This window comes from Ctenopharyngodon idella, chromosome 16, assembly GCF_019924925.1.
Source record: "Ctenopharyngodon idella isolate HZGC_01 chromosome 16, HZGC01, whole genome shotgun sequence".
In the NCBI taxonomy this organism is placed as follows: domain Eukaryota; kingdom Metazoa; phylum Chordata; class Actinopteri; order Cypriniformes; family Xenocyprididae; genus Ctenopharyngodon; species Ctenopharyngodon idella.
In genome coordinates this window covers 34,662,043-34,689,778 of record NC_067235.1, presented here as the reverse complement: position 1 = coordinate 34,689,778, position 27,736 = coordinate 34,662,043, and the positions used below count along the sequence as shown (strand labels likewise).

At 36.5% G+C, this 27,736-nt stretch overlaps 1 protein-coding gene across 1 annotated transcript in view; it reads left to right on the top strand.

The window, feature by feature from the left end:
* eif3ha (eukaryotic translation initiation factor 3, subunit H, a) overlaps positions 1–27,337 on the top strand; it is a 59,543-nt gene extending 32,206 nt beyond the window's left edge. The window contains exons 3-8 of the mRNA XM_051864525.1: positions 2,951–3,118; positions 11,817–11,916; positions 14,122–14,271; positions 19,479–19,599; positions 25,381–25,513; positions 27,117–27,337. Of these exons, the coding sequence (XP_051720485.1) occupies positions 2,951–3,118; positions 11,817–11,916; positions 14,122–14,271; positions 19,479–19,599; positions 25,381–25,513; positions 27,117–27,214 (770 nt within the window). The 3' untranslated portion in view covers positions 27,215–27,337. The remainder of the gene's footprint in view (positions 1–2,950; positions 3,119–11,816; positions 11,917–14,121; positions 14,272–19,478; positions 19,600–25,380; positions 25,514–27,116) is intronic.
* The last annotated feature ends 399 nt before the right edge of the window (positions 27,338–27,736 follow it).

Genomic DNA, 27,736 nt, shown 5'->3' with positions numbered 1-27,736 from the left:
ATAGTAATAACGTAAAATATTAATGGCATATGTTATGCAGCAATAATAACAATTTTTATTATTATTCCTTAAATATAAATGGCATATATTATTTAATAATGATAATAATGAAAATAATACCTGATATAAATAGTATTTATTTGATACTTATAATAACTCCTAAAATAAATATTAATGGCATATATTATTCAATAATACTAATAATACTAATAATACTACTAATAATATTAATAATAGTAGTAATAATAATAATAATAATGATGATAATTAATGATAATGATGATGATGATGATGATGATGCTGATAATAATAATGATGATAATGATAATAATGATAATGATAATAATTAATGATGATGATGATGATAATAATAATAAAAAATAATAATAATAATAATAAAAATAATAATAATAATAATAATAATAATAATAATAATTTCCTTTAATTTACCCAGACTTTTGAAGTTAACTCTATCGCCCCCTTGAGTACTAAGATTTGTTACCACCACATACACACAATGGCTTACATAATTATGTTCAACAAGACTTGTTTCAGGAAGTATGTTTCAGTCCCATCCTCACTCTGGAGAAAAAACTTGATGCTCCAACGACTTTTGGCCGGCGCTCCGTTCTTCAAGGCAATTTCCGTGACGATTCTTTCTTTTTGCTTTCATCCAGTAAGTCACGGAGTGGTGACAGCATGTCAGGATCCTGCTCTTCAACAGGAGGAGACCGTTCCTCATCCCACGCTTCTCTGTCCTACTCCTCCAACTGCCTGGAAAAGCTTGGCACAAGCAATTAAACTTTCCCCAGTGCATGGATTTGAATCGGCTTTATCCGAAAGATACCCACTCTCTTAAACACCATCTCCTGGAGTGTGCACTACACATTTGCTTGCCTCCCAGTAGGGTTTATTTATAAGCAGGCACATCTGAGTCGAGGTGTGGAGTCTGTCTCTCGTTTGTTCAGACCGATTCATCTGCTTCTCTCCTCTCCTGCAGATGTGACGTTCACGCTGCTCCAGCTGAAAGTGAGCCGTCCCTGTGTAAATCCTTGTTAAAGTTCACTGCTGTCCCCTCTTCACCCGGCATTCTGATGAGCTGACATCTCTCCCCATAATCTGCTGCCCTTCTCTTCTCTTTTCTCCTGTCTGGCTGTGCCAGATCACTCGAGCAAACTTACAAAGGCTTGTTTTTTTTTTTTTACAGACCGTGCACCTAAAATTTGTATTGAGACTTATCGGATTAGGATGCAGTGTTCGTAGGTGCTGTGCTTTATTAGAGCTGTTTTCCAAGGCAAGACATCTGCATAACTAATGTTGATCAGCATAGAAATGTAGTTCCATTACTGAATACATGATTCTGACAACTTTACAGTTCAAGTAACACACTTTTTTTTTTTTTTTTTTTTTTTTTTTTTTTTTTCTTTTTTGCATGGAAGTATTAGTATAAGCACCTTAAAGGGGACCTAATGCCCCTTTTCACAAGATGTAATATAAGTCTCTGGTGTCTCCAGAATGTGTCTGTGAAGTTTCAGCTCAAAATACCCCACAGATCATTTATTATAGCTTGTTAAATTTGCCCCTATTTGGGTGTGAGCAAAAACACGCCGTTTTTGTGTGTGTCCCTTTAAATGCAAATGAGCTGCTGCTCCCGGCCCCCTTTCCAGAAGAGGGCGGAGCTTTAACAGCTCACGCTTCGGTTGCTCAACAACAACAAAGCTGGAGAATCTCACGCAGACAAAATGAGGATTGTCAGTAACGGTGTTCAGCCTTACATTGTTCAAACCGGAGTCGACACTGATGGAGAGACTCAGGAAGAAGTTACAACTTTTAGACGTTTCTGAATAGTTAGTGGATAAATTTATGTAGTTTCTGTGGAGTTGATTCAACTCATCGACTAGCATGTGCCGTCATGTTAATCTTTTGTGCAAATCCAGCGTTGAATTGACCCTTTGCCGGGAGTTTGATTGACAAGCGATCTAACCAATCATAACGCCGAATCCGCCATTTTGTCCGACAAAGCAGTCAGGAGTTAGATTAACCTCAGTGAACTTGAACTTGAAAAATGGTCTGTATTTACGTCTTTACGCGTTTTAAACATTCCTTCTGATGTTCATTCATGTTTATTTGATGCTATAAATGAACTAGTAGGAAGAGATGATCGGTTCACGAGCCGTTTGAGCTGAGGTGCTACAGTGATCTGTCACGACACATTAAAGAGCCACAAAACGGGTTTTATTGTTTGAATTTCTTTAAAAAAAATACACAATTTGAAAGCTGTGACATTGTTTAATATCATAAGTAACCTGCTCTGTCTTGTCTGTCGACGTGTTGTCAGTGCTTTGCTCCGATGTATTTTTAACTGCGTGTGGTGTGACAGCACCATGGCTTGTCGGACAAAGCAACAGTAACTAAGGGGGGTGGGTCTTTGCGAAGGGTCAGTTGACCCTCGTTTGTGAAGCAGTCTGCCGTAAAATGACAGCATGGCAACAACTTTCTTCTACCTTTCTTCTTCCTTCCTTTGTTATAATCAGAATAAACAATAATTCTGCCTTTTTAAATGGTAGGTTGTCTATGGTTTGTTTATGCCTCATCCAATAATAATTTAAACATTGGTACGTTATTATCATATGTGTGCTAGTATCTAGATATAGGTGTGTGTTATAATGATATGGAGCTCTGTAATCCATCACACACCGTTGGGAAGTCACTGCGTTATTATTGTGCTTTTGGTCAAATGAATGCGCTCTGGGGAAATTTGATATTGGGAATCCACCCAGCCATTGTTCTTCCAGCACCTCACTCTTACGCTCTCCCATGATGCACCAGCATGAAGCCTTTCGCTTTGACTAATGAACGGCCCTGGAAATGTCAAACTTTTCTTTACCCAGCACAATCATTTGTCATAAAGCAGATATAAACTCATTTTCTCTCTCTTTATCTCTTCCAGTTCAATACCAGATGGAGATGATGAGGAGTCTCCGGCATGTGAACATCGACCATCTCCACGTCGGCTGGTATCAGTCCACGTACTACGGCTCTTTTGTCAGCCGAGCCCTGCTGGACTCGCAGTTCAGCTACCAGCATGCTATCGAAGAGTCTGTGGTGCTTATTTATGGTGAGTCTCATTAGATACAGTAAGAGCGTATTACTCGCATTCCAACTGTAAAATGTATTTAGGAGGATGTGTGCGAATAAAAAGTTTGTTTAAATTTAAGGTTAATGTCTGTTCACCCAAAAATGAAAATTCTCTCAATTTTCTCACTCTCAAGTTGTTTTAAACCTATTTGAGTTTTTGTCTGTTGAACACAAAAGAAGATATTTTGAGGAATGTTGGTAATCAAACAGTTTCTGGTTCCCATTGACTTCCTTTTCATACTATTGAAGTCAGTGAGGACCAGAAATTACCCACATTCTTCAAAATATCTTCTTTTTTGTTCAACAGAACAAAGAAAACTCACCGTTTACAGCCATCACAGACAATTTACTTTGGAAATACATTGTTTTTAAAGCTTTTTAACAGTTATAGCACCACCTATGGTCCGATCTCCGTAAAATTCTGCATGCCTGTTTAGAATTATGTTGCATGTGCTCACCGAATTTTTTTTGTTTAGGAGTTATAGGCTTTTGCCTGCACTTGGCCACGCCCATTTTCTAAATATTATAGCTATCCAAAGGGTAAAGTTCAACTTTTTTTTTTATAATTATTGGTCTAGAGAATTGTACTGCGCTGGTTTGGTTCCAGTCGGGTGAAAAACCTAGGACTAGTTCGTAAAAGTAGCTTTTTTACATAATCGTGAATATTTACTGAATGATTTGATTGACAGCAGTGGTTCTTGAGGCAAAGTGGTTCAGTATGAGGAGATCTATCAAATGATAGGAATATTGTGTGCATGTGTGAAACACCACCTGATTACGGAGTTGTAAAACTCGTTTTTCAAAATTCTTACAGACCTCTAGGGCCACAAGTTGAACATGCCCACTGAGTTTTGTTCCGATCGGCCTCCGTTAACTTTGTCTAATAGGAGCTCAAAGTTCATTGGCCGATGGCGGCCACGTTTTTAGACCAAGCAGCCATGAGTCAATTTTCAAGTCAATTGTACTAACGGTTGTGTAGTTATAGGTGTTTTCATGTTGGGTGCTTTGAGTGTTTTTCCATTTGTTAAGGTGGTTTTATAATGTTTTATTCCCATTATGCCTGAGAACACCTTTTGCGGTGTTAAAGTTAGTCTTTTAAATCAGTTGCGTTCTTGTTGGTTTCATTTAAAGTGTATGATGCTGACATGCTGAGGATTGTCTTGTGGTTGTTGATCAAGGTCTTCCTGTTGCTCGGTCAAGGGTTCGATACACAAACTTGCAGAATGAATGCCTTGAATACGATGCAAGTCTCTTGAGATGAAACCATCTGTGAGTTGCATGAATGTAAAGTGCATTGGTACAATGGTGTGTGAAGTGTGTACTCAGGACTGGAGTATTTTACTGCCCTGTATTCCACACTCGGTTCACGGCTGCCGTGCTTTATATTTAATCATGCCCCCTTTAAACCCATCAATAATGCAGGCTGATATATTAAAGGCTAAATAAAAATCTGCTCACATCTCTCTGCATACCGAGGAAAGACGTCTTGCAGTTTTAGACAGTTTCTGTGTGAATTTTGGACAGAAAGCCGTGTTTTTAGTGGAATTTCATCCAATGCATTTCAAGACATGACTTAATGCACTTTTATTTTACATTTATGCATTTAGCAGACTCGTTTATCTTAATATTTAAATAAAGCGACTTGCATTGCATTCATCAGGTGATAAATATATGATAAAGTTTTGCAATCCTTGTCTTGCAACTTGAGACGTCTGATATATAAATGCATTTCCAATGTAACAAATGAGTATTTGTGCTCTGGTGTTCAAACATTCACATTAAGATATGAAGTAGTCTTGCTTAAAAATGAAAACCGACAGTTCTGGACACATTGGTTAAAAAATGCTATAGTTTTTTCCCCCTTTATTTGATATGACTTATTTAAATTGTTATATGGTTTTTATTTATATATTTAAGTATAATAAATAATGCAATGGTTCGAACCCATGACCTTTCCAATTCAAGCGCCATGCTCTATAGTTTAAGATCCAAACATTAGATTGGGGTGATTTAAAAACAGCACTTAAAATCCAAAATCTGTTGTTTTTGGACTGGACAATAATAGAAAAGTACTAAAAGTACATTTATTTTGTTTTTCTGTGATATATTGCGATATGAAAACAATTGGAACTCTATTTGGAAAGAATTAATTATTCTAGAATGATTGGGATGACTCCAGTGAAGTGTATGTACTATATTTCAGTTTGAAAATGTTTTTTTTATTTTTTTTTTAATATTTTATATTTTATGGTACTAATTTATATTTACGCTCAGTTAGGATCTGTTTATTACCCGTTAACCACTTTTTGAGTGTAGACCTGAAAATGACATTTCCGACTTAAGCATTAAAGATTTATAACAGTTTTGGATCAAGTCAAGTCAAGTCACCTTTATTTATATAGCGCTTTTTACAATGTAGATTGTGTCAAAGCAGCTTTACATTAATAACTGGTACATTGTTTGGCTGCACAGCAGCTCTTAAAGAATAGTGTCAATGCAGGCAGATCAAAGCACTGTTGAATATCAAATGTCAAGTCAAGTGTCCCCAACTAAGCAAGCCAGAGGCGACAGCGGCAAGGAACCCAAACTCCATCAGGTGACATCAGGTGGCAGACAAGTGGCAAATTGGTGTTAAAATGGAGAAAAAAACCTTGGGAGAAACCAGGCTTAGTCGGGGTGCCAGTTCTCCTCTGGCCAACAGTGCTTTGTTACAATTCAGGTTGCTATCATAAGTCCAATAGGATCGCAACATTAAAAGTATTTATTTCAGTTCCATCCAATTGAGGATCGTATTCATCACGCCGGTATGGACGGTTGTTGAGGAACTGTGTCGTGGCTGTCGTGTCGATGAGGCCCTCACAGTGGATGATCTAGTTGACTCAATCTCTGCTGATACTTCAGGGCTGCGTTGTGGTCGTGTCAAGGTGCAGGTCCTTGGTCTCACCTGGATACGGCCCGGATCCGGTTGACTACGGTGAACCTCGGGATAAACAGAAAGACTAATATTAGCGTAGATGCCATTCTTCTTCTGATGTAACGAGTACATCAGGTGTTATAGGAAGTGTTCCCGGTTCCGGCTGACCTAATTTATGCAGCCTAATAATCCTTTAACGGATTTGGAAATATAAATTGGTAATGTGTTATGTATATGCCAGGTTAAAGAGATGCGTTTTTAGTCTAGATTTAAACTGACAGAGTGTGTCTGCTTCCCGAACAATGCAATGGATCACAGACTAAAGTTTGGTCTCTTTTTAAAGAAAATATTTATTGCTGAAGTGAAAGTAGAAAAAAAAAACTATAGAAGTTTACATTTATTGTTATGAAAAATGCACAAAATACTATTTTAAATTTTAATACGAAATATATATTTTCCAAAACTTTTTTTTACTGTAACTGTGAGAAAAGCAAAGCCATAAATTTAAACAAGTTGTTCCAAATTCGAGGTTGATATTTCAAAAAATTAGTTTTCAGTAAGATATCGTTTGAGCGCAGTACCAAACTCTTCCACTAGAGTTTCCAATTCATTCTCCAGTGCGCTCATTTTTGACCACGAGGAGCACAAGTGCAACTGCTTTTTGTGACCATGTAGCCTTTTGAATCATATCCATGATTTTTTTTGTGTGCTCATATAGCAAATGGCAAATCCTCCTTTACCAAGTTTCGTACCATTCCGATGAAGTAAAAAAACCTCTTTCGGTCAAAAATGACCAAACAGTCGCAGAAGGTTTAAGCTGCACGATTGACAAACGTAATTGCCGATTAGATATTGTATTTGTAATTGCGATTATTAAAGGCATAGTTCACCTAAAAATGAAAATGGTCATCATTTACTCACCCTTTTAAAGAATGTTGGTAACCAATGAGTTGACAGTAGACATCGACTTCCATAGTATTATTTTTTTTTTCCTACTATGAAAGTCAATGTCTACTGATTGGTTACCAACATTCTTCAAAATATCATCTGTGTTCAGCAGAAGAAAAACATACAGGTTTGGAACAACTTGAGGGTGAGTAAATGACAGAATTTTTATTTCATTTCATTTTCACGCTGAACTGCATTTAAACGCAGTTGTCACTCCTGAAATGAATTGTCATGTCAGCCAGACGACTCTTATAAATCAGTCATGGAAAATGAGAACTGTGCGAGTTTTTCTTTTGTGTCAAACAGCAAAACGTTGTAGCGTGAGGCATTCATGACATCTCACATCCTGCAATCCAGCATCCTGTTGATGCTGAAATATATTGTGCATTGTATTATTATTATTATTATTATATAAAATGGCCACCGTGACTCTAGATGGACGTTCCTTTGGCGAAGCAAGGACATTTTTAAAGTCCGCTGGACCCTCTGCAGGGTGTGTGTGAGTGGCAGCTCTGATAAGGCCCGTGCGAACACTTCAAAGGCTTTGACGACTCTCTGACAAGCACATTAATTCAATACAACTCGCTTACTAAAAGCAGTGGAGAGCTTTTGTGGTCGGCGCAGCTTGATTATGAAAACTGACAGCACCTGCAGTCGATGATTTCTTTATGAAAGAGGGAGAAAAGGCTTCTCTGCGTGACCTCCTGCCCCTCGTGCCTCAGATTGGTTATCCGTCGGTGAATATAAATGTCTTGTAGGCGAGGGATGGAAGTGGTTGTTTTATGGCGCTTAACTCTGTGACCTTTCGGTTATTGTCATACGCCTTGTTCCCATTTCAAATGGAACATTGTATCGCTTATCTAAGCTTTTTCCTCTACTATGTTTATATCTGATAATCTGTTTCTAATCTGTAATGATAATGATAATGATAATAATAATAATAATAATAATAATAATAATAATAATAATAATAATGTAATTTGTATCTGTTTTAATGACCTGATGACTCTTGAACTGATTTGGTTCATTCAGGCTCATCCATACCCTGTGATGTATTTAAAGAGATGTTGCTATTGCTTCTAGAGAAAATGCAAGTGCAAATGTGTCGTATTTCACACATTGTGTGTGATATTTGTCACATCCCTCTAGCAAGATGGCAGCGTCGGCCAGTGTTTACATTAAATATGATTAAACCTGGATCATTGTATGTGCATGCTGCTTTTTTGGCAAATGCCATTTTTGGCAGAAAATGTTGGTGCATCACATATATCCATGTGAGTTCTTATCTCATGCTTTCTGCAGCTCTTCCAGTAGGTGTGATTTAGCTTGTGTTTCTTACAAACCTTACAGTCAAACTGTTTTCAACACCTTAAGATTCATCCATCCATAAAACCCTTTTTACTTGTTTGCTAGAGCTGCACAATTATTCATTAAAAGATGGTGATCTCGATTCAAACACACATACGATCTCATTCCTGAATGACAATGATTCATTTGTCTATTTAATCTTTGACAAAATCACACCGGAACATACAGATGTTTTCGCACTGCTGCTGATCCAGAGAGAGCAGTTGTTATGTATAGATATGAAACAGCTTTACAAACAGTCTTTTCAACCACAGAATATCATTATTTCTGTCTTACAAATATTCAAATCACAGAAGTACTGGGATAAAAGTTTATAGTTCAGATATAAACACTGATGTCTACAGTAGCGATCAAAACGAGCAAATCCTTTTGAAAGTAACTTGGGCCTTCAAATAACGATTGTATCAATTACATCATTACACCAGTAGGTGGCGACAAGTGACTTAATGTGTCATTGAATCATTCATTCAAGAGATTTGTTTAAAAATGTTGATTCAATCAGTAATGAAACAAGTGAAGTCTTTGAGTGAGTCGTTGAATCATCCATTCAAGAGATTTGTTCAAAAACAGATTCATCTAGTAATGAAACAAGTGAAGTCTTTATGAGTGAGTCATTGAATCATTCGTTCAAAAACACTGATTCATCCAGTAATGAAACAAGTGACAACTTTGAGTCATTGAATCATTCATTCAAAGCATTTTTTTTAAATAATTCATTCAAATTGAATATTTTTATAATACTTCAACAATTTAAATTTGATCAGAATCATGATCTTTATTTGAAACAATTTTTATCCAGAATTGTGCAGCTCTGTTGTTTTCCATCTAGTCTTTGTTCTTTAGTGTATTTGAACCTTGTTAGTGTAGCTTTTTCAGTGAACGTCCAGCAGTCTTCTCTACACGTTTGCAGACAAACCTGATATTTAGTCCCAAAAAACATCTGCTTCTCAAAATACAAACTCTGATCTACATGTTGTCTTTAAATCCAGTTGGCTTTCTTCAGCAACAACAGTTGCACGCTTTCATATGCAGACAGCAATAGACTGCCGAGCTTCTAGGGAAAGCACTTTCTTTTTGAAACCGAAATTGGGCTTGAGGAAAAGTGTACTCAATATTTCAACAACTGAAAAAGACATTGTATTACCATTTCCACACTTCATTAAGTAGCAGGACCATTTCAAACAGTGCTAAGGTAATAAGAAATGTTTCTGTAGTACCGCATTAGCAGTCATTTTGTAAGGATGAGGTATCACGGCGGTTTCTGAGAGAACTGGAGAGATGCCGGGGCTTTGCTTTGTGCAGGTGAAGACTGAATAAAAGCCATCATTTCAAACAGTAATTATAATTCTCACCATTACTGTTGTTTTTCATCAATTCAGTGCTTCCTCGGTGAGCAAAAGTATCAGTTCAAAAGCCTATTTCAAACTTTTGAATTGTAGTGTGTATCAAATATCATCAAAAATATAATGAAATATAACTAATTATAGCTACGTCGCTCAGCCCTAAAATCTGCCATTCATGTCTTTAGTCTGCATTACCAGAGAGAGTGTGAAATTCCTTCCTTTGTCCCTTTGAACCATGAAAAAATTATATTTGCGATTTAATGCCACAGAAAGAACCCATTTCTAATAATTGAGGTACTGCTGCTGTACACTGTAAACCGAATAAGTTGGCAAAATTCAAAAAAATTGAGGTAATCAGTTACATCAAATTAAGACTTAAGAAATTCAAAGTTTAAGTGAGCAGAACTGGCAGATTTCAATTTTGTTCATACTTTTTGATTGCTCCTAACTTGAAATGGTAAATTAGAATAGCAAAGCATTAAACACTACTAAATCTCCCACTTAACATTAATCTTGCACAAAAACGCATTATATAACACTTTAGCATTTACTCTCCCTTTCAAGTGTCATGACTAAGCATACTGGGAAATGGGAATCCCAGCCCAGTTTCAGGTAACTTTATAGGATTAGTTCACTTCAGAATTAAAATTTCCTGATAATTTACTCACCCCCATGTCATCCAAGATGTTTGTCTTTCTTCAGTTGAAAAGATATGAAAGTTTTAAGTACCGCGTAGGGCGAAAAACTCCATCTCATTTTCTCATTTTTCTCGTCCGACGTTGTTGTTGTATCGTTTTTTTTTTGCAAAGGTCGTTTGACTTAGTCTTTGCACATTCACTTTGTAAACACTGGATCGGTACTTCCACCTACGTCACGTGTGACCTTTGCAACGTGATCATCGTAGAGCAGTTTTTTAGAAAATGTCCGATGGTTTCTCTAGATAAGACTCTTATTCCTCATCTGGGATCATGTAGAGCTCTTTGAAGCTGCACTGAAACTGACATTTGGACCTTCAACCCGTTGAACCCCAGTGAAGTCCACTATATGGAGAAAAATCCTGGAATGTTTTCCTCATTTATTTTCCACTGAAGAAAGAAAGACATGAAAATCTTGGATGACATGGGGGTGAGGAAATTATCAGGAAATTTTAATTCTGAAGTGAACTAATCCTTTAAGTTTGTCTAAATTAAAAGAAACATGTTCATAAAACTCAAAACAATGAAACAATTCAATTACTTAAAATGTGTTTGTTTCGTGAACTCGAAAAAGAAAGTTCTAAATACTCAAAGTTCATTTGAATGAACTAATTGAGTTTGCCCTTCTCAAACCAATTAAATATTCTGAGCGTTAGGGTTTACAGATCCATTGTAGATCTGAAACTGTTCATTCAACATTGATTTTAATCATGTCTTCAATCACATGCAGCACATACTTCAAGCGAAATCAAAGAACGAACTGGTGTGACGTCATTTCGAACAAGTTCAGGCAAAAACGAAGTTTGTTTTGGGAGTTTGAAGCGGTTTGCTAAAGCCAACTTTTCGGAAAAGTTCGCTCTGGCTGGTAAACGCCTTCGAACTCCCTTTGGTCCGTGGCGATGATGTAATAGGTAGGTGTTGCTCTGAGGCTCCGCCTTCTTTGAGGTGGAAATCTTTTCCAGTTCATTTCGTCTTTCCAGTCCATCGAGGACAGACATGCGTAAGCGAAGAATGAAAAATAACTTCACCGTGAATATATCGCAGCGTTTAATGTCTTGAGAAAAGCATTCGTGTTGCATCATGATCCTTTAACTGATTTGACAATTAGCAAGTGTTCCAAGAGGTATCAAGCATCACCTTGACTTATAAAATACCTCCTTTTGTTCATGCAAACCAGAATGCATTGGAAAAAAAACAATTCAAGATGGCAGATGAAGCAAAATAAATGTTGTGCTTTTCATTTAATACCAAAACACTTGGCTTGAATAGTTTAGACTAATTAAAAATTGACACTTTTACCCAGTATTTGTGTGTGTTTTTTCTTCTTATTGGAGTATTGCACCATTAACTGACTTTAACTCAAACTCTGTGTGAATCTAGCTTACTTTTTTGGTGTGTTTTGCTTCATAGATCCCATAAAGACTGCGCAGGGCTCTCTGTGTCTGAAGGCCTACAGGTTGACCCCCAAATTAATGGAGATCTGCAAGGAGAAAGACTTCTCTCCGGAGGGGTAAGACACTGTTTCTACTCTTACCAAATTAAAACGCGGCTTTCCATTTACTTCGGTCACTTCCTTCTCCAGTTACTATTAATCTGTTGCTAATGAGAAGCGTCTTCAGCGCACAAACAGAAGCGCGTCCCGGCTCAGAACGAGCCATCAGTGAGGGGCTTTTATTTGTCACGATGGGGCGTCTTTGAAGGAGTAGTCAGCACTGTCTGCCAAACAAACAAATGCACAAAGTTTACAACCTCACTGGCTTCTCGGCAGATGGTAATTGGTTTTAAATTGCTGCTAGACATAAGCCTAATGGGGGAATGTATCAGCAAAGCAGTGACGTCTGAGCGATCGGGAGAAAAATACCAACATAGTCTTTCGCTCGGGGACTCGAACGCTGAAGGGTTATCTGTGGGTAAAGAGGGTTCACGGATGCATTAGAGTTAACATGAAATCAAAGTCAGACATATTTACTGTATTAATGCATGTTACAGATCTTACTGTGCATAATTAATGAACCTTTTATTCTGAAATGATTTCTTTTATAATCCATCAAAACAACCACCTTTTTAGCAGTAGCTGGGTGATATATCGAAACTCTTATATTACCAGAAAAATATAGTAAATACCAAAATGATTTTTGCATTTCAATGAGTTAATTTAAACTCTGTAATCCACCAGAAAAAAAATATTATAATATTACACACACACACACACATATATATACACACATATATATATACACACTTCATATATTCATTTATCTATACATTTACACATTTTACATTTTATACTTTTAATAATAAATAAATAATCTTATATATTAAATATATATACTAATTATATATAATTTAATTTATGAAATGTATACATTTTATACATTTTAACTTATAACAACAATAATAGATACAAAAAAAAAAAAAAAATACTACTGCTACTAATAATCCAAAAAATTCCATAATTATATATTTATACATTTACACACACATATATATATATATATATATATATATATATATATATATATATATATATATATATATATATATATATATATATAAAATAAAATGAGTGCAAATCTAAAAAAAAAAAATGCAATTTGATTTAATTATTAAATGTTTGTTTTTATATTTTCATGCTAAAATAAATATATATAAATAAATATTGTTGGAGCATCTCTTTGAATTATTCTATTATATGAGAGAGATTAAATAGATATTATATTATACATTTTATGTATGCAATTTGATTAATTTACTAATAAATTAATATTTATATAATTGTATGTTTTTCTGTATGCTCTTGATTTAAAAAAAAAAAAAAAAAAAAAAAAAATGTATTGTACAGTCCTTTTTTCAGCTGACGTCTCATAAAATGTCTGATTTCACTCAGAAACGTGTCATATTACAGATTTAAAATGGGTTAAGCGCTGTGTTTCATGTTGACATCAAACATATTCCGTGGCCTGTTCTGACCTTGTCATCTGCCAGCGCCCCCGGGTTGACACTCGTCATTCGGCGGCGCTGCTTGAATATTCATCTAGTTAAGGAGAGCAATGCTATTGATTATGAAAATAAGCCTCTATTTGTGTAGTGAACGTAGCCGGGTGGGTCATCGTGAATGATGCATACAGATCGCTTGTCAGGTTCATACGGAATATCAATCTGAAATCTGCGCTCCGGGTTTGTGAGGCGGCGCTATATTGATATTCCTCAAACATTCTCTTGCTCCTCCATAATTTTCTGCAATTCAGCTCAAATCGCAGAACATACGACTCGTTCAAATGATGGATTGTGGTCGGGCCAGTGGGTCCAGTGACCCTCTAACTGCTCTCAAAATTAGACGCCCGTAGTGCCCCGACACAAGCGCTCATCTAAAAGACAGATCGACGTTTATACCTGGTAATAACGTGCGTTTCATTGAATTGCATTGATTGAATTGAGGGAGGGTCTCTGTCTGTATTCATGCATGCTGCCACACGTGCTTCTGTATATTCCCAGATTTCTAATTTTAAAACCCTTTTCAGTAGATGATTGACATGTGAGTATTCAGTCTTTTGGTGGTGTTTGTGATGCATCAAGGTGCATTAGCATTTAAAAAGAAATTAAAAGTACTTCAACTGTGTTATAGACTCCCAAATTATAGTGTATATTTTTATTATTATTGGTTTGCCATCAATACAGACTGCATTTTTGTAACTGAATTTCTCTGTTTTCCCAGGCTGAAGAAGGCCTGCGTCGGCTTCGAGCACATGTTCGAGGAAGTCCCCATTGTCATCAAGAACTCTCATCTCATAAACGTGCTCATGTGGGAGCTGCAAGAGAAGAGTACGGTGGCTGACAAGCACGAGCTGCTCAATCTGTCAAGCAGGTCAGAATCCCCCCGACCCCTTTGCGAATTTTGGGGAAAACATTTGTCGTTTGCTGATTCATCTGGTCAGTTCGTGTCTTTTAAGCCTCTCTGCCACGGGTCTGTTTTGCTCAGGAAGTTGACCGAGGAAATGCAATACATGCTGACATGCCCTGACGGGCACAGTTTAATCTCGACACTCGAAATAGGGCTTGCGTGTTGTGTTCCCTGGCCTGAAGTAGTACAAAACCAGCCTTCTGGAAGCAGAAAAATGCTGCAAATGCAAAGCAGTGATTTTATTCCAGCATTTTTGATGCTTTTAGACAAATACAAACACAAGCATGCATCCTTCAAATCTAGTATATCATCCCCCATTATAATCTAAATCTGTGTTTATATTTAATATTGGGTCCCACTTTATATCGTCTTTAACTACTACGTACTGCCATGCTGTCATTTTACACCGGACTGCTTCACAAACGAGGGTCAATTCAACGCTGGATTTGCACAAAAGATTAACTTGACGGCACATGCTAGTGGATGAGTTGAATCAACTCCACAGCAACTACATAAATTTATCCACTAACCATTCAGAAACATCTAAAAGTTGTAACTTCTTCCTGAGTCTCTCCATCAGTGTCGACTCCGGTTTGAACAATGTAAGGCTGAACACCGTTACTGACAATCCTCATTTTGTCTGCGTGAGATTCTCCAGCTTTGTTGTTGAGCGACCGAAGCGCGAGCTGTTAAAGCTCCGCCCTCTTCTGGAAAGGGGGCCGGGAGCAGCAGCTCATTTGCATTTAAAGGGACACACACAAAAACGGCACGTTTTTGCTCACACCCAAACAGGGGCAAATTTAACAAGCTATAATGAATGATCTGTGGGGGATTTTGAGCTTAAACTTCACATTCTGGGGACACCAGAGAGATATATTACATCTTGTGAGAGGGGCATAATAGGTCCCTTTTAAAAGGTCCTAAAAGCCTATTTTTTTTTTTGCACAATTAAATGGCTATTTGCATTTAACATCGTTCGTTATTCCTGATAACAGACCTACGGCCCACCAGATGAGAGCCACTGACCAAAAATTATGTTTTCTGGGGTCCATCAGTAATGCTGCTAGCCGGAGCTGGACGTTTTATTCTCCTGCAAATAGTCCTCTCTTCTAAATTAATTTGGCTAATCCAGTTAGATTCCACTGAATTTTATTACAGATTGAGTCGAGTCCGTTTCCAGGAGAGCAGTTCCCAGAAATGAGCCTCATTACATTCAGAATAATTTTTTTTCTTTTTCTTTTACTAATATGAGCTTCAAGGACAGCATGTTAAATGTGTTGAATTTAGAGGAATGATTATAGAGTCTATAAAAGAGATGTACTCTATAGCTTTTTATTATTTTTCAACTAAAAAAATGTTTAGCTTTTTTGCTTTTTGCTCCTTTTTGACTTTTGTATGTGAATTATCTGTTTGCCATGTGGTTGAATATTAAACAGGCATTGGAATGTGTTTTTGAGCTTTAAATCATATTCAGATTTCTGAAGGATCATGTGACACTGAAGACTGGAGTAATGATGCTGAAAATTCAGCTTTGATCACAGGAATAAATTACACTTTACTGTATATTCACATAGAAAACAGTTATTTAAATTGTAGTAATATTTCAATTTTTAATGTGCTTTTTCAAAACATTTTAAAACTCTCAAACTTTTGAACGGTAGTGTAAGGATTGAAAAATGGTGTGGAAAGCCTTGACTATTTTTAAACTAGACCTTTAGTTTGTATATTAGACATATTGAGGCTGCAGTGACTGAAAACGATGGTTCCTCTGATTGAAAAGAAACCATTTCAGAGCATAAAGATAAATCCTGAGATATATTTAGTTTCATCAAAAGGGTGGAAAATATCAAGTTTTTTTATTTAGCTATATCACCCATCTCTGATCTACATAGTACATTGATCTCTTATTTCAAAATAGCAAGAAATATCTTTTTTTTTTTTTTTTTTTTTCTTCCCCCACAGTGCGTCCTCTTTAATGAACATATGAAGTAATAATGTAATTTTTCTGACTGTTTTACTCCCCAGCAGCCACAGCTGTTCAGGACCCTCTTCTGAATCAGACTAATTGATAGACTAAATAGTTGGGATGTGAGCAGGTGTTTTGGTCTTTTATAGTTAATGCTTTATGAGTCGGCACAATCTTTGCCATTTTGAGTAAGTCTTTCATTTGTAATTCAGAACATCCCAGGAGTTGGTGTGTTTAATAGGCCCTGCTGGTGAAATCATTCAGTCTTCCCATCAGCACGCAGATAATGATAATGTATTCAGCGTGTAATTTCGGTCTTCCTGTGTACAGAGATGCCCTTTCCTTTCTTGGCAAATACCAATAGGTCTATAGAGCAGATGTGTCACTCCAAAAACACAGAGACTTGAAAGCATGTAATGTTGAATGTTAAAGGAATGAAAATTGTCTTCATTTGCTTGCCCATCATGTCTTTCCAAAGCTATTCTTTTCAAGAAGACAGTGCTGGTCACTTTTTTTTCCCAATGCAATTACAATGAATGTGGGCTAAAGGGTGCAAAAGTGCTTCATTTCTAGATTCTGAAGCCATACGACACACTCTTAGAAGGAACGGCTCTATATAGAACCTTAAAGGGTTCTGTCAGCTCATAAACATACTTTATCACTAGAAAAAAACAATCATTTAAGATGTTTCTCCTTTTTGGTATAAAGGGTTTTTATCAAGCCCCTTTACACAAGATGTAATATAAGTCTCTGGTGTCTCCAGAATGTGTCTGTGAAGTTTCAGCTCAAAATACCCCACAGATCATTTAATAATAGCTTGTTAAATTTGTCCCTATTTGGGTGTGAGCAAAAACACGCCGTTTTTGTGTGTGTCCCTTTAAATGCAAATGAGCTGCTGCTCCCCGCCCCCTTTCCAGAAGAGGGCGGAGCTTCAACAGCTCACGCTTCGGATTTTTATGGTGCTTTTACATATTTTTGGAAAATGTCTTCATTCGTCGTCATTTATTTTGAAGAAGGTAAAGTGAGTCAAATAAAGGTTTGGGATGACAGGGTGATTAAACAATCAGATTAATTTTATTTGACCATTCTAGTGTCTGAACATGCATAGGTTTATTTGAACTAGATCTTAACTTTTAGTGCTGTCATTTAAACATTTTAAATCCAATTTGCGACTATCTTCAAGGTATTTTCTGTGGCTGGATGTCATCCTTTTTTTTTTTTTCTTTTTTTTTTTTTTTTCCCAAATGCTCCAGAATGTTCTCGGAAAGCCACATTATCCCCAGATAAAAATGGAAATGACATTGTCTTCGAAAGCCTGATCTTGATTATTTCAGCAATTCTCCTGACCTTTGGGGAATTACAGTATGAGGTGAAATGGCTCCGTTCCAAACCCTGCTGAGCTGCCTTGCTGTTTGCTGTCTTAAAAGGGTTTTATTAGCGTTGATGGTTCCATGAGGAACCTGGAACATTCATGGAACCTTTTTCATTACACACACATTCTTTATAGTGAAAAAAGTTTTTAAAATGTTCTTCACACTAAGAAAAAAAAAAGGTTCTTTTAAGAAGTGTGGTTCCATGGCATTGCTGTGAAAAATACCTTTTGGAGTTTTTATTTTTAAATGTACTGCCAATATAGACAACATCCTAACTAAAATTGCACCTCGTAAGTCACCTATTTAGAACCTCAATTCTTGAGGTCACGTTTCAATTAAGTCCATTTTCGATTAATCAAATTTTGATTCGATATATGCGTGATTTGATTCTAGTTTAATGTTTTGTTACTTTGTGTTGTTTACGTAATATATTTGTGTTCTGTGTATAATTATGTATATATAAATACACACATGTATATATTTAAGAAAAAATGTATTTATATATAAAATATATGTAAAATATAAATATGTATTTATACATGCATATATTTCTTGAATTTATACATGTGTGTGTATTTATATATACATAATTATTATACAGAGAACACACATATATTATGTAAACAGACTTTTATTTTGCAAAAGATTAATTGCGATTAATCGTTGTGCAGCCCTAATTCTGGGTAATATTTGTCATTTGAGATGGTATCCTATAGGCTACTTTCTCGAAAATGACCTTACCTAGAATGCATTGTAATATACAGAAAGGATTGTAATATACAGAAGTAATATATTGTAAACAATGCATTCTGGGTAATATTTGTCATTTTCGAGAAAGTAGCATATATGTTACTTTCTTAAAAATGACAAATAAATGACCCAGAATGCATTTTTTATGGTATATTACTGTTTCAGTGGAAAACTGTATTTTACTGTGTAAATCTGCTGTCCCTTTAAGAACGAATGCACTGATCTAATATACTGTTACACATTCAATTTTCTAACTGTTTACGTTCGCCTAGGACACAACTGACTGTGTTTGCATAAATAATCCACACGATGTGCATTTTGACATAATTGTGCGTGTATTTGACCATGCAAGCACATAAGGTTGTGACAGAGAACTGAATTTTGGGATCGCATGAATCTGAGAGTCGGCATCTGAGCTTCGGCTGTGTGTTCGTCAGCGCCAGCAACACAGAGTCCTTTTTCACAGCTTATTGTCATTAATAACACTCTAACATTTCAACTAAGTAGTACAGCAAAGATAAAGAAGTGTAACACTTTTTTTTTTTTTTTTTTAAATTGTGAATCGATGCGAATCTGTAGAAGAATCGCGATTCGTATGTGAGTTGTTGTTTTTTTTTTTTTTTTTTTTTTTTTTTTTCCACCCCTAACAATTTGGCACAAGGTGGTGTACCTGAGGCATGCATTATGGGATTGCCTTCTCAGTGAAGGATGCATGAATTACTGCTTTAGAAAGCAGGTATCTGGTAAAACATGCATGCTTAGTTTTTGGAACAGACTTGTCGGCCCAGCCCTTTAATATGCTGCCTACATAGGCCACTTAATAGGTTTTGGAGCGGAGCCGATATATCAGGCGATCGCTGAAGGTTTCCCTCATAAATCGGCACATGCTACGATTAGACGTCTCCCTGAAGCATGTAAATTCAGAGCAGATAGCCGTCCTTATCAGGCACATCATGCTTCTGTCATCTTGGGTTTTTAATTGAGTAGAAGATCGCTGTGGAGCAATTACGCTTTGATGTGCAGTCAGCCGTATATTACGCAAACTTTGTTTGACTAAACTATCTGTCAATCTGTTGCCATAGTAACCACCTGGAAAAGAGCCTTCAGCTGCTGATGGACCGCGTGGACGACATGAGCCAAGATATCGTCAAGTACAATACGTACTGCCGCAACCTCAGCAAACAGCAGCAGCAGAAGCAGCAGGTACGTTCACCTCTTCACACTTTCTTCCTCCTCGGTGGCATCGTCACTGCAGTGGCGTTTCAGCCCGAGTTCTCGTTTAGAGTGGCTGAAACATCTAATTACATGCCTGAGAACAAGAGCGCAGGTCCGGAGGAGTGGGATTGGGTGCACGTGTCCTCTTGAAGGAAATGCAGAGGTTTTGATATTAATACATTCAGTCTTTGCAATATGCTTTATGTGATCAATACTTTTCAAAGAAAAAACAACCATGAGAAAAGAGCCATTGCAAGAATAATTGGGGAAAGTCTTGAAGTTCACATCATTTGTTATGCAGTACCTGTAAAACCACGTTCATATAAAAGCATATAACAGACTTTCAGAAATATGATCTGGTCAAGCTCAGACGCAGATGCTTTATTATTTATAATGAATAGTTACAATTTACGAGCATCAGTAAATGGCTATAATCGTTTTCCTTTCCAAAATGATGTCACTTCCTGAAGGATGATGTCATTTAAATTGGCCTTTTAATAAAACAGGCTAGAATGTGATATTGAGGATGAAGGAAACCCCGTAAATCACTGCTGTTGTTGTTAACTAAAACATGTTAAAACTATTTTCATGAAATAAAGCTGAAAAAATATACAGATAGATAAAAAAAAAGAAAAGAATTAGAAATTTTGCATGTACTACTAACTGAAATAAAATAAGTTTACTAAAATAAGTACTAAAATTACTAAACCTAAAACTGAAAATATAAAAAAACCTTGTAAAAATGACAAAAGTACATAATAAAATTACTAAAACTTAAATTAAAATGAAAACTGAAAATATATAAAAAATAAAAGCTAAATAAAATATATTAATACTATAATAGTCAATAAATTATATGAACCTGAAATCGATTAAGATTAATTTGAAGAACTAAAATTATTAAACCTAAAAATAAATTAAAGCTAAATAGAAATATAAAAAACAAGTAAAAATGACAAAAGCACAAAAAATATTAATAAATACTATAATAGTAAATAAATTATATAAAACTGAAATAAGTTTATTAAATCTAAAACTGAAGTTACAAATTAAAGCTAAATAGAAATATAAAAACTAATAAATGACAAAAGCACAGTTACTAAAATTTAAATTAAAATGAAAACTGAAAATATGAAACATAAGAGCTCATTCAAAATATTAATAAATAATATAATAGTTCATAAATAATACAAAATAAATCAATTATCAATATAAAACAATATTTCCATTAAACTTTTGTATGAAACTGTTATTGAAATAAGAAACACTTAAAATTGATGACAACAACATCTGGCCAAATGAAATTTATTTCAAAAGTCTCCCTTATTTCACTTAATTGTTATATTGTGATTTCCATTTATGACATTGTGACTTTAATATTGTGATGGGGACATAAAAATATACTGCATACCAGTAATGACCTGTACCATAAATGGCTGATGTCGCTCTCTGCCTGAGATAAAACCGGTCAATAGATGTTATTTAGGGTTCAGGAGGGCCATCTAATTTACAATCGTAACTCGCTTCAGATTCATAATTTTATCCATTTCGCCGGGCTGACAAATTGGCCAAAATGCCCTTGACATTTCAGGCTTTTGCATTGCTGGCATTTTGTAAACAGGAGTTCTGAGCAGCACCTGGAAAACCAGAAAGAGGAGCATGAATTACTACGGGACGCCTCTGGGTTAATTTTGTATGGAGTTGTTTTATATCTGACCTTATGCAAGTACAACAGGATCATTTGAAGAGAGGCCAGCCTTGAAATCAGAAAACACCCAAAACTATTTTTCAAGTCGCTCCATGATAAGATGTTGTCACGCTATGAATGTGACTGAAACGGCTGGGGTGGTCGATCATTTGTCAAAGTCTGTTTCTGTTTTTGTTCTCTACCCTGGTGAGCTTGCTTTTCCCAGCCAAAAGATCAGCAATGGTCCTCAGCAGAGAAGCCTGCAGATGTTCATTAAAGAGAGAGTAGCTCAATGGAGAGTTGTGTTAATTACTAAGAAATGTCTGGATAAAATGCAAAAGGCCTTAAAGGAACGCTTCATCTGAAATGACACATCCGGTTTGACTTTCTTCTGTGGAAAGGAGACATTTCGCAATGTCCGAGCCGCTGTTTTCTATATGAAAGAAAGCTCTAAAAACTAGAAGAAAACCCTAAAGAAATAGTCTGGATGACTTTTACACTTTTTAAGCAATTTGATAGTTTTGCATCAGGAATTCAAAGGTACTTAATGTACTTAAAATACTTAAAAATTTGAAATGTTGCCTCGACAACTAACCAAAATAAAACACGTTTAAGCTGAAGTACTAAAACTGAAATAAAAAATAAAGCTATATATATATATATATATATATATATATATATATATAATAAAAATGTGCTTCTGTCTTATATAAAATTACTAAAACTTCAATTAAAATGAAAACTGAAAATGTATATATATAAAAAAAAAAAAAGTAAAATATAGCTGCAAGCAGCAATTATGGGGTCTAGCTGAATAAGAACAGAAAAGGAAATGTTTGTGGAAAAGGAACATCTGTGATCATGAGGTTAGGATAAAGCTGTTTAAATGACATCAGTCAAAGCACTTAAAACATAAATCGTGGTTTATAACTTCTGAGCAGTAGGTGGCGCTATGACAAAACTCTGCATGCACCCTTAAGTCATGCCTGTGATAACATGTACCAAGTTACGTGTCAATACACACAACTTTTGCAAAGATACAGCCGCATATCTATTTTGGCGTCAGATTTGTTGATGCAGTATAAAACAACGGTTGGGTCTGTCAAAAAATCTTTTAATATATTTGTCATGAGTGTCTGTAGATGCTACATACCAAATTTTGTACAAAAAGTAATAAAAACAGCATTTTATGACAATTCAAAATGGCCGACCAAAGAAAATTGGATAGCGTTCAACTCGGCATGCCTCAAGGAATCTAAGGAGACCATCCTCATGATTTTAGGACAAGGCATTCAAAGGTTATAAGCAAAAATAGCCATTTTTCCTATCTTGGCACCAGTAGGTGGCGCTGTGACGATACTGTGCATGTACCCCCAAGTCATGCATGTAATGACATTTACCAAGTTTGGTGTCAATAAACCAAATAACAGCAACAAATCCATTTTTGCATGCTCGCCGTCAAATTTTGACGCACTATACGAGAACAGATTGGCCAATCAAAAATATTTTAATAACTTTTTGTCTGGAGTGTGAGTAGATGCTACATACAAAATTTTGTGCAAATTGGACAAATGCTAGGAGGAGTTCGAAAAAGTAGGTTTTTCAGAATTTAGTTCCTAGGAAATGCAAAAGTTATGAGCATAAACATGAGTAAAACTGTTGGTGGCGCTAGAGGGTTTGAGGTAGAAACTCCAAATTTGCGATGGTAACATTTCAGACTGTGCTCTATCTGTGTGAAACTTTCATAACTTTTTACCATACGGTTCTATGGGCTGTCATAGACTCGAGCGGAAGAAAACTAACGATTTAAATAGTGGATTTTGCTTATTTCAACTCTGATTGGTGGAATTTCCTGCACAGCATCATGGGTAATGTAGTTTTCACCATGTATTCCGCTGTTAAACACTATTATTTTAAAACTAAGCTGAAATAATGTGGCCTGACGGCTTCAACAGATGCAAATGCCACCGATTAACAACCTCGTCGCTCACAACAGGGCTGACTTTAACAGTTTAGAAGTAATTGTTAAAAAAAAAAAAAAAGTCCTATGGAGAAAATGAATTGCGCTTTTACTTCCGGAGCTCGACTGTTGCACTCCATGTAGACGAGAGCACCTGAGGCTAAACTTCTCATTTTGGATTCCATGAATTCATGTGGTTTTTAAATGACTGATGGCGTGTTGATGATTTGTATTTTGGGGTGAAATGTTCCTCCACGCCCTTCGCCTGTTGCTCTCGCCTCATTGGCACTTTGAAAAACATCGCTTTCTTCCAGAACTGAACACACTCTGCAATCATGGAGACGTTTGTCCAGTGAGACTTCAGTGTTTATTACACCATTAGCACTTCCTGTTTGACAGGATGGTTGAGCCTTTCAAAGAAATTTAAAGGGTGCCCTCAAACGGCGGCGTAATCGAGGCCAGACCCCAGCGACTTGGTCACGAGCAGGTCATCTCAACGGCTCCTACATCAACCACGCTGAAATCTGCCGTAATTACTGTTGTCATCGATCATATCCTTCCCGTCTCCGCCTCCACACAGCCGCGCTCGCGCCGGGCCCCGGGTGAACCATATAAACCAAATGACCCGCATCAATCACCATTTAATATCAAAGAGAATTGCCGCTGTGTTGGCAGTTTGCATTCCTAAATCATATGCCTAATTTCAACAAAAATGGCCGGTATCCTCAGCGGTGACATAAGTCGCACCAGCTCAAATAGGATAGGAATTCCTCATCTTTTTTCTCCATGAATATACCATGTACAAATTTGATCTACTACACCTTAAAAAATGCCGGATGGCCGAGCTTGACAAAACTAGGGCAGTAAAGGACAAGCTGTGCTGTTCGCTGCATCAACCTGAATGAAGGTTCTGTTGAAGTAAAGACAGCACTGGATAGTGTACACTAGTGTCGCCTTAACCGTGGACAGAATCACACAACTCCTTTAGTGTCTGTAATGCAGAATTATGAATAAACACAAAGCTGCTGCTTTCTTCCTCCCTTTCCTTTCCTTTCCTTTCCTTTCCTTTCCTTTCCTTTCTCTTCCTTTATTTATTTCCCTTCCTTCCTTTCTTCCCCTTCCTTCCTTCGTTTCCTTCCTTTTCCTTCCTTCGTTTCCTTTTGTTTGCTTTCATTTCCTCCCTCCCTCCCTTCCATTTCCTTCCTTTCATTTCCTTCCTTTATTCCTTTCCTTCCTTTCTTTCCCTTCCTACGTCCTTCGTTTCCTTTCCCCTTTCTTCCTTCCTTCCTTCCTTTCTTCCTTTTCTTTCCTTTCTTCCTTAGTTTCCTTTCCCTTCCTTCCATTCCCTCCCTTACGCCCTTTCTTCCTTCCTTCGTTTCCTTTGTTCCTTCCTTCCTTCCCTCCGGTGATTTATTTCTGTATTTATTTATCCTTTTTATTTATCTCCTTTGTTTTATTTAGTTTTTCTATTCTTTATTTTTATTTCTGTTTTTATATTTTGTAGTTTTCGGTTTTATTTGTTCTTTTCTCTTTATTTCTCAGGTTTCTTTTTTGTTCTTTAGTTCTCCTATTTATTTATATTTATTTATTTATGCCTCCTGTGTGGATAACCTTAAATTTTAATAAATGTAATAAATTAATATAAATATAATTTATTTATACCTCTTTATACTTAATTTAATCCCCTCTTTTTATTTGTTTTGCTTTTTTATAAGTCACTCTAAATTCTGATTGGATGAGCAACATTCTATAAGTTTTCTTTGGTCTGTATTAATGTAATGAAAGTAATAATCTCAATCATCTGGAGAAGTCATTGGAATAGTGTGGAATCTCTGAATATCCCTCCATCTCTTCTGACACCCGTGTTGATCCACAGAAATGCATCTGTATTCCAGCAGACGTCTGACTGACACCCTGAACTCGTGGTACTTTATTCCAGCGGTGTTGTCGGGAATTGGAATCTCTCTTTCCATCATTCCATTCAAATTCTATTTCCATTTCACCCTTTTGAAAACCTTTTGTCTTGCTGACGCTGCTCAGGTCGCTCCAAGTTCCTCCATGGAAAGTTTCTTGTTTCTACAGTTGATACAGCTCATTTTCTCTTGTTTTCTGCATCCTCTAGTATCTCCAAAGGAGGCAGCAGGAAAACGCCCAGCGGCAGAGTCGCGGAGAGCCGCCGTTACCGGAGGAAGACATCAGTAAGATGTTCAAACCTCCGCAGGCGCCTCCTCGCATGGACACGCTCCTCATCGCAGGTACCCGGGGCTCAACGCCCGCTCTTCTCCCTCAGTTAAACTGCTTTTTTCTTCCAGCACATTCTGCAGGGTATTGGGAATTTATAGTACTCTGTCTAGAAGAATTGATCCATGAATTGATCAATTCAGCAATAAACGGATCAGTTTAAATGGGAATGGGAATAACTGCAGGTCTTAAATCTTCACACTGTTCTTATCCTGATGGAGTCGCAGTTAGGTTTGCCCTCTTGTATCAGACAACCATCATCTCTGAAGAGGATGATTAAGGGCTGAGGTGGTCAATAGTTGCCATTAACATGATTAATCTTATTTAATTAAATTTTTTTTTTATTTAGCTGTCCAAGTTGAGCCAGTAATTTCTATATATATATTTTTTTTTTTTTTTTTTTTTTTTTTTGAGGAAAGTATTGATCATGAATGTAACCATTATATTTATAGTATTTGTTTTTAAACCCAATGATCTGGAAACTATACACAGGGATCTGCGGATCCTTAAAAAGTGTCAAAATGTCTTAAATTCTTTAATGTAAAAATAAGGCCTTAATTAGCATTAAATGTCTTAAATATTAATGCAACCAAACTGACATGACAGGAAAGATTTAGATTTCATTTTCACTCGTTGAAAATTTTGTTTGTTCGCATCGAACCCAATGGAAGTGATGTGAAGGTCTTCATTTTTTTGGAAAGGTAATTAAGGTAATAAGGTATTAAATTGGAAGTTCTGATACCTGCAGATAGCCTGTATACAGCTATGAATCTCTATAATAACTCCATCATGACAGTGACATATTATGCAAAACAACAGCTGTTTCCATCCAAAGTTGCGAATTTAACTTGAATGCAAAATTGAAATATCGCATAAACGTTTGCGAATAAAGCAGCGTTTCCATCCCATGTGTTCAAGAGAACAAAATTGTCACCTCCTGGGAAATTGGCGTAAAATATCAGTAATAAAAATGTAAGTTGCTTCAATCGGGCTCTTTTTCCCTCCATCATAAATGAGTTGAAACACAATAAACGCTGTCATGTGATGCTGGTGTTTGGGAACACAATCATGTGAGACGCTTCTGAATGATTAAACCACATCATTCTGATGACAGACTTTGACTCAAACCAACATTGGAGATGCTGCAATGCGATTGGTCCACTCGTTAGTCCAGTTATCCAATCACAGCCTCTGCTGAGCCAAAGTTTTTTGAGGGATTTATTCAGTAAATGTTTCAATGGCAGTTTATGCTCATGTCTTATCGGATAAAACATTTATCCGCCTCAATTGAGCATGTTTTTTTTTTTTTAAATGTGCATTTTTAGAATTTATGCATATTTTAATGCAGTTTTTAAATGCAAAATCCCAAAATGCGCATAAAAATAGGTTGGTTTGTTTACAATTTTCAGTCCCTTCCAGACGATACCGTTACAAGTCATTCTCATCGGTCAGAATGTGTAATGCTCAGTTCCCTCGGGATGCGGATGGAGAACCACAGCTTCAAACTTGTTTTGTAGTTTTGTTGACCGTTGCTGCTAATATCAGTGCAGTATCTGAATAATCAATATCGCCCAGTCTTGTATATAATTTATTCATTTCCTTCTGCTTTTTCACAAGGACAAATCAACAACTACTGTCAGAACATTAAGGAGTTCACCTCGCAGAACCTTGGGAAGCTGTTCATGGCGGAGGCACTGCAGGGACACAACAGCTAGAGAGAGACGAGCCACTGCCTTTTCCATCTCTACCCGGCAACAGAAACCATTATGAAGAGCTTAAGGGGAGATCTTGTACGCAATTTTTGTAATTTGTACAATAAAAATGTATGCATCTCTCATTACCGTCTTTTCTTCTTTGTGATGTTTATTCATTATCCAAGTTCCAGCACATGTGCCGAAGACTCCTGCTGTCTGGATGAAACAGAGCTGGAAATAAACTGGTGAAGTTTTTCTTAAACTCCACACACAGACTTGGGTTTGTGCACTAAATGACTCTGGTTTTGGGTGTCTTTAATGAGGCTGTCGGATGCACTATGAAGGGAGTGTTCTTACTCTTGTTCTTCCACGGCAGGTTATCCACTCGGGAATGTTTAAATGCTGTCTTTGGTACGTAAAGATTTCCATGTCACTTCAAACAAAGGAAGAGCGATTGCATGCGATCAAAGGGTTACTGAAAAGAAGACGCATCTGCTGACGATTAAATTGTAATTGTAAAAACACTTTCAGTTGGTTGCCAAG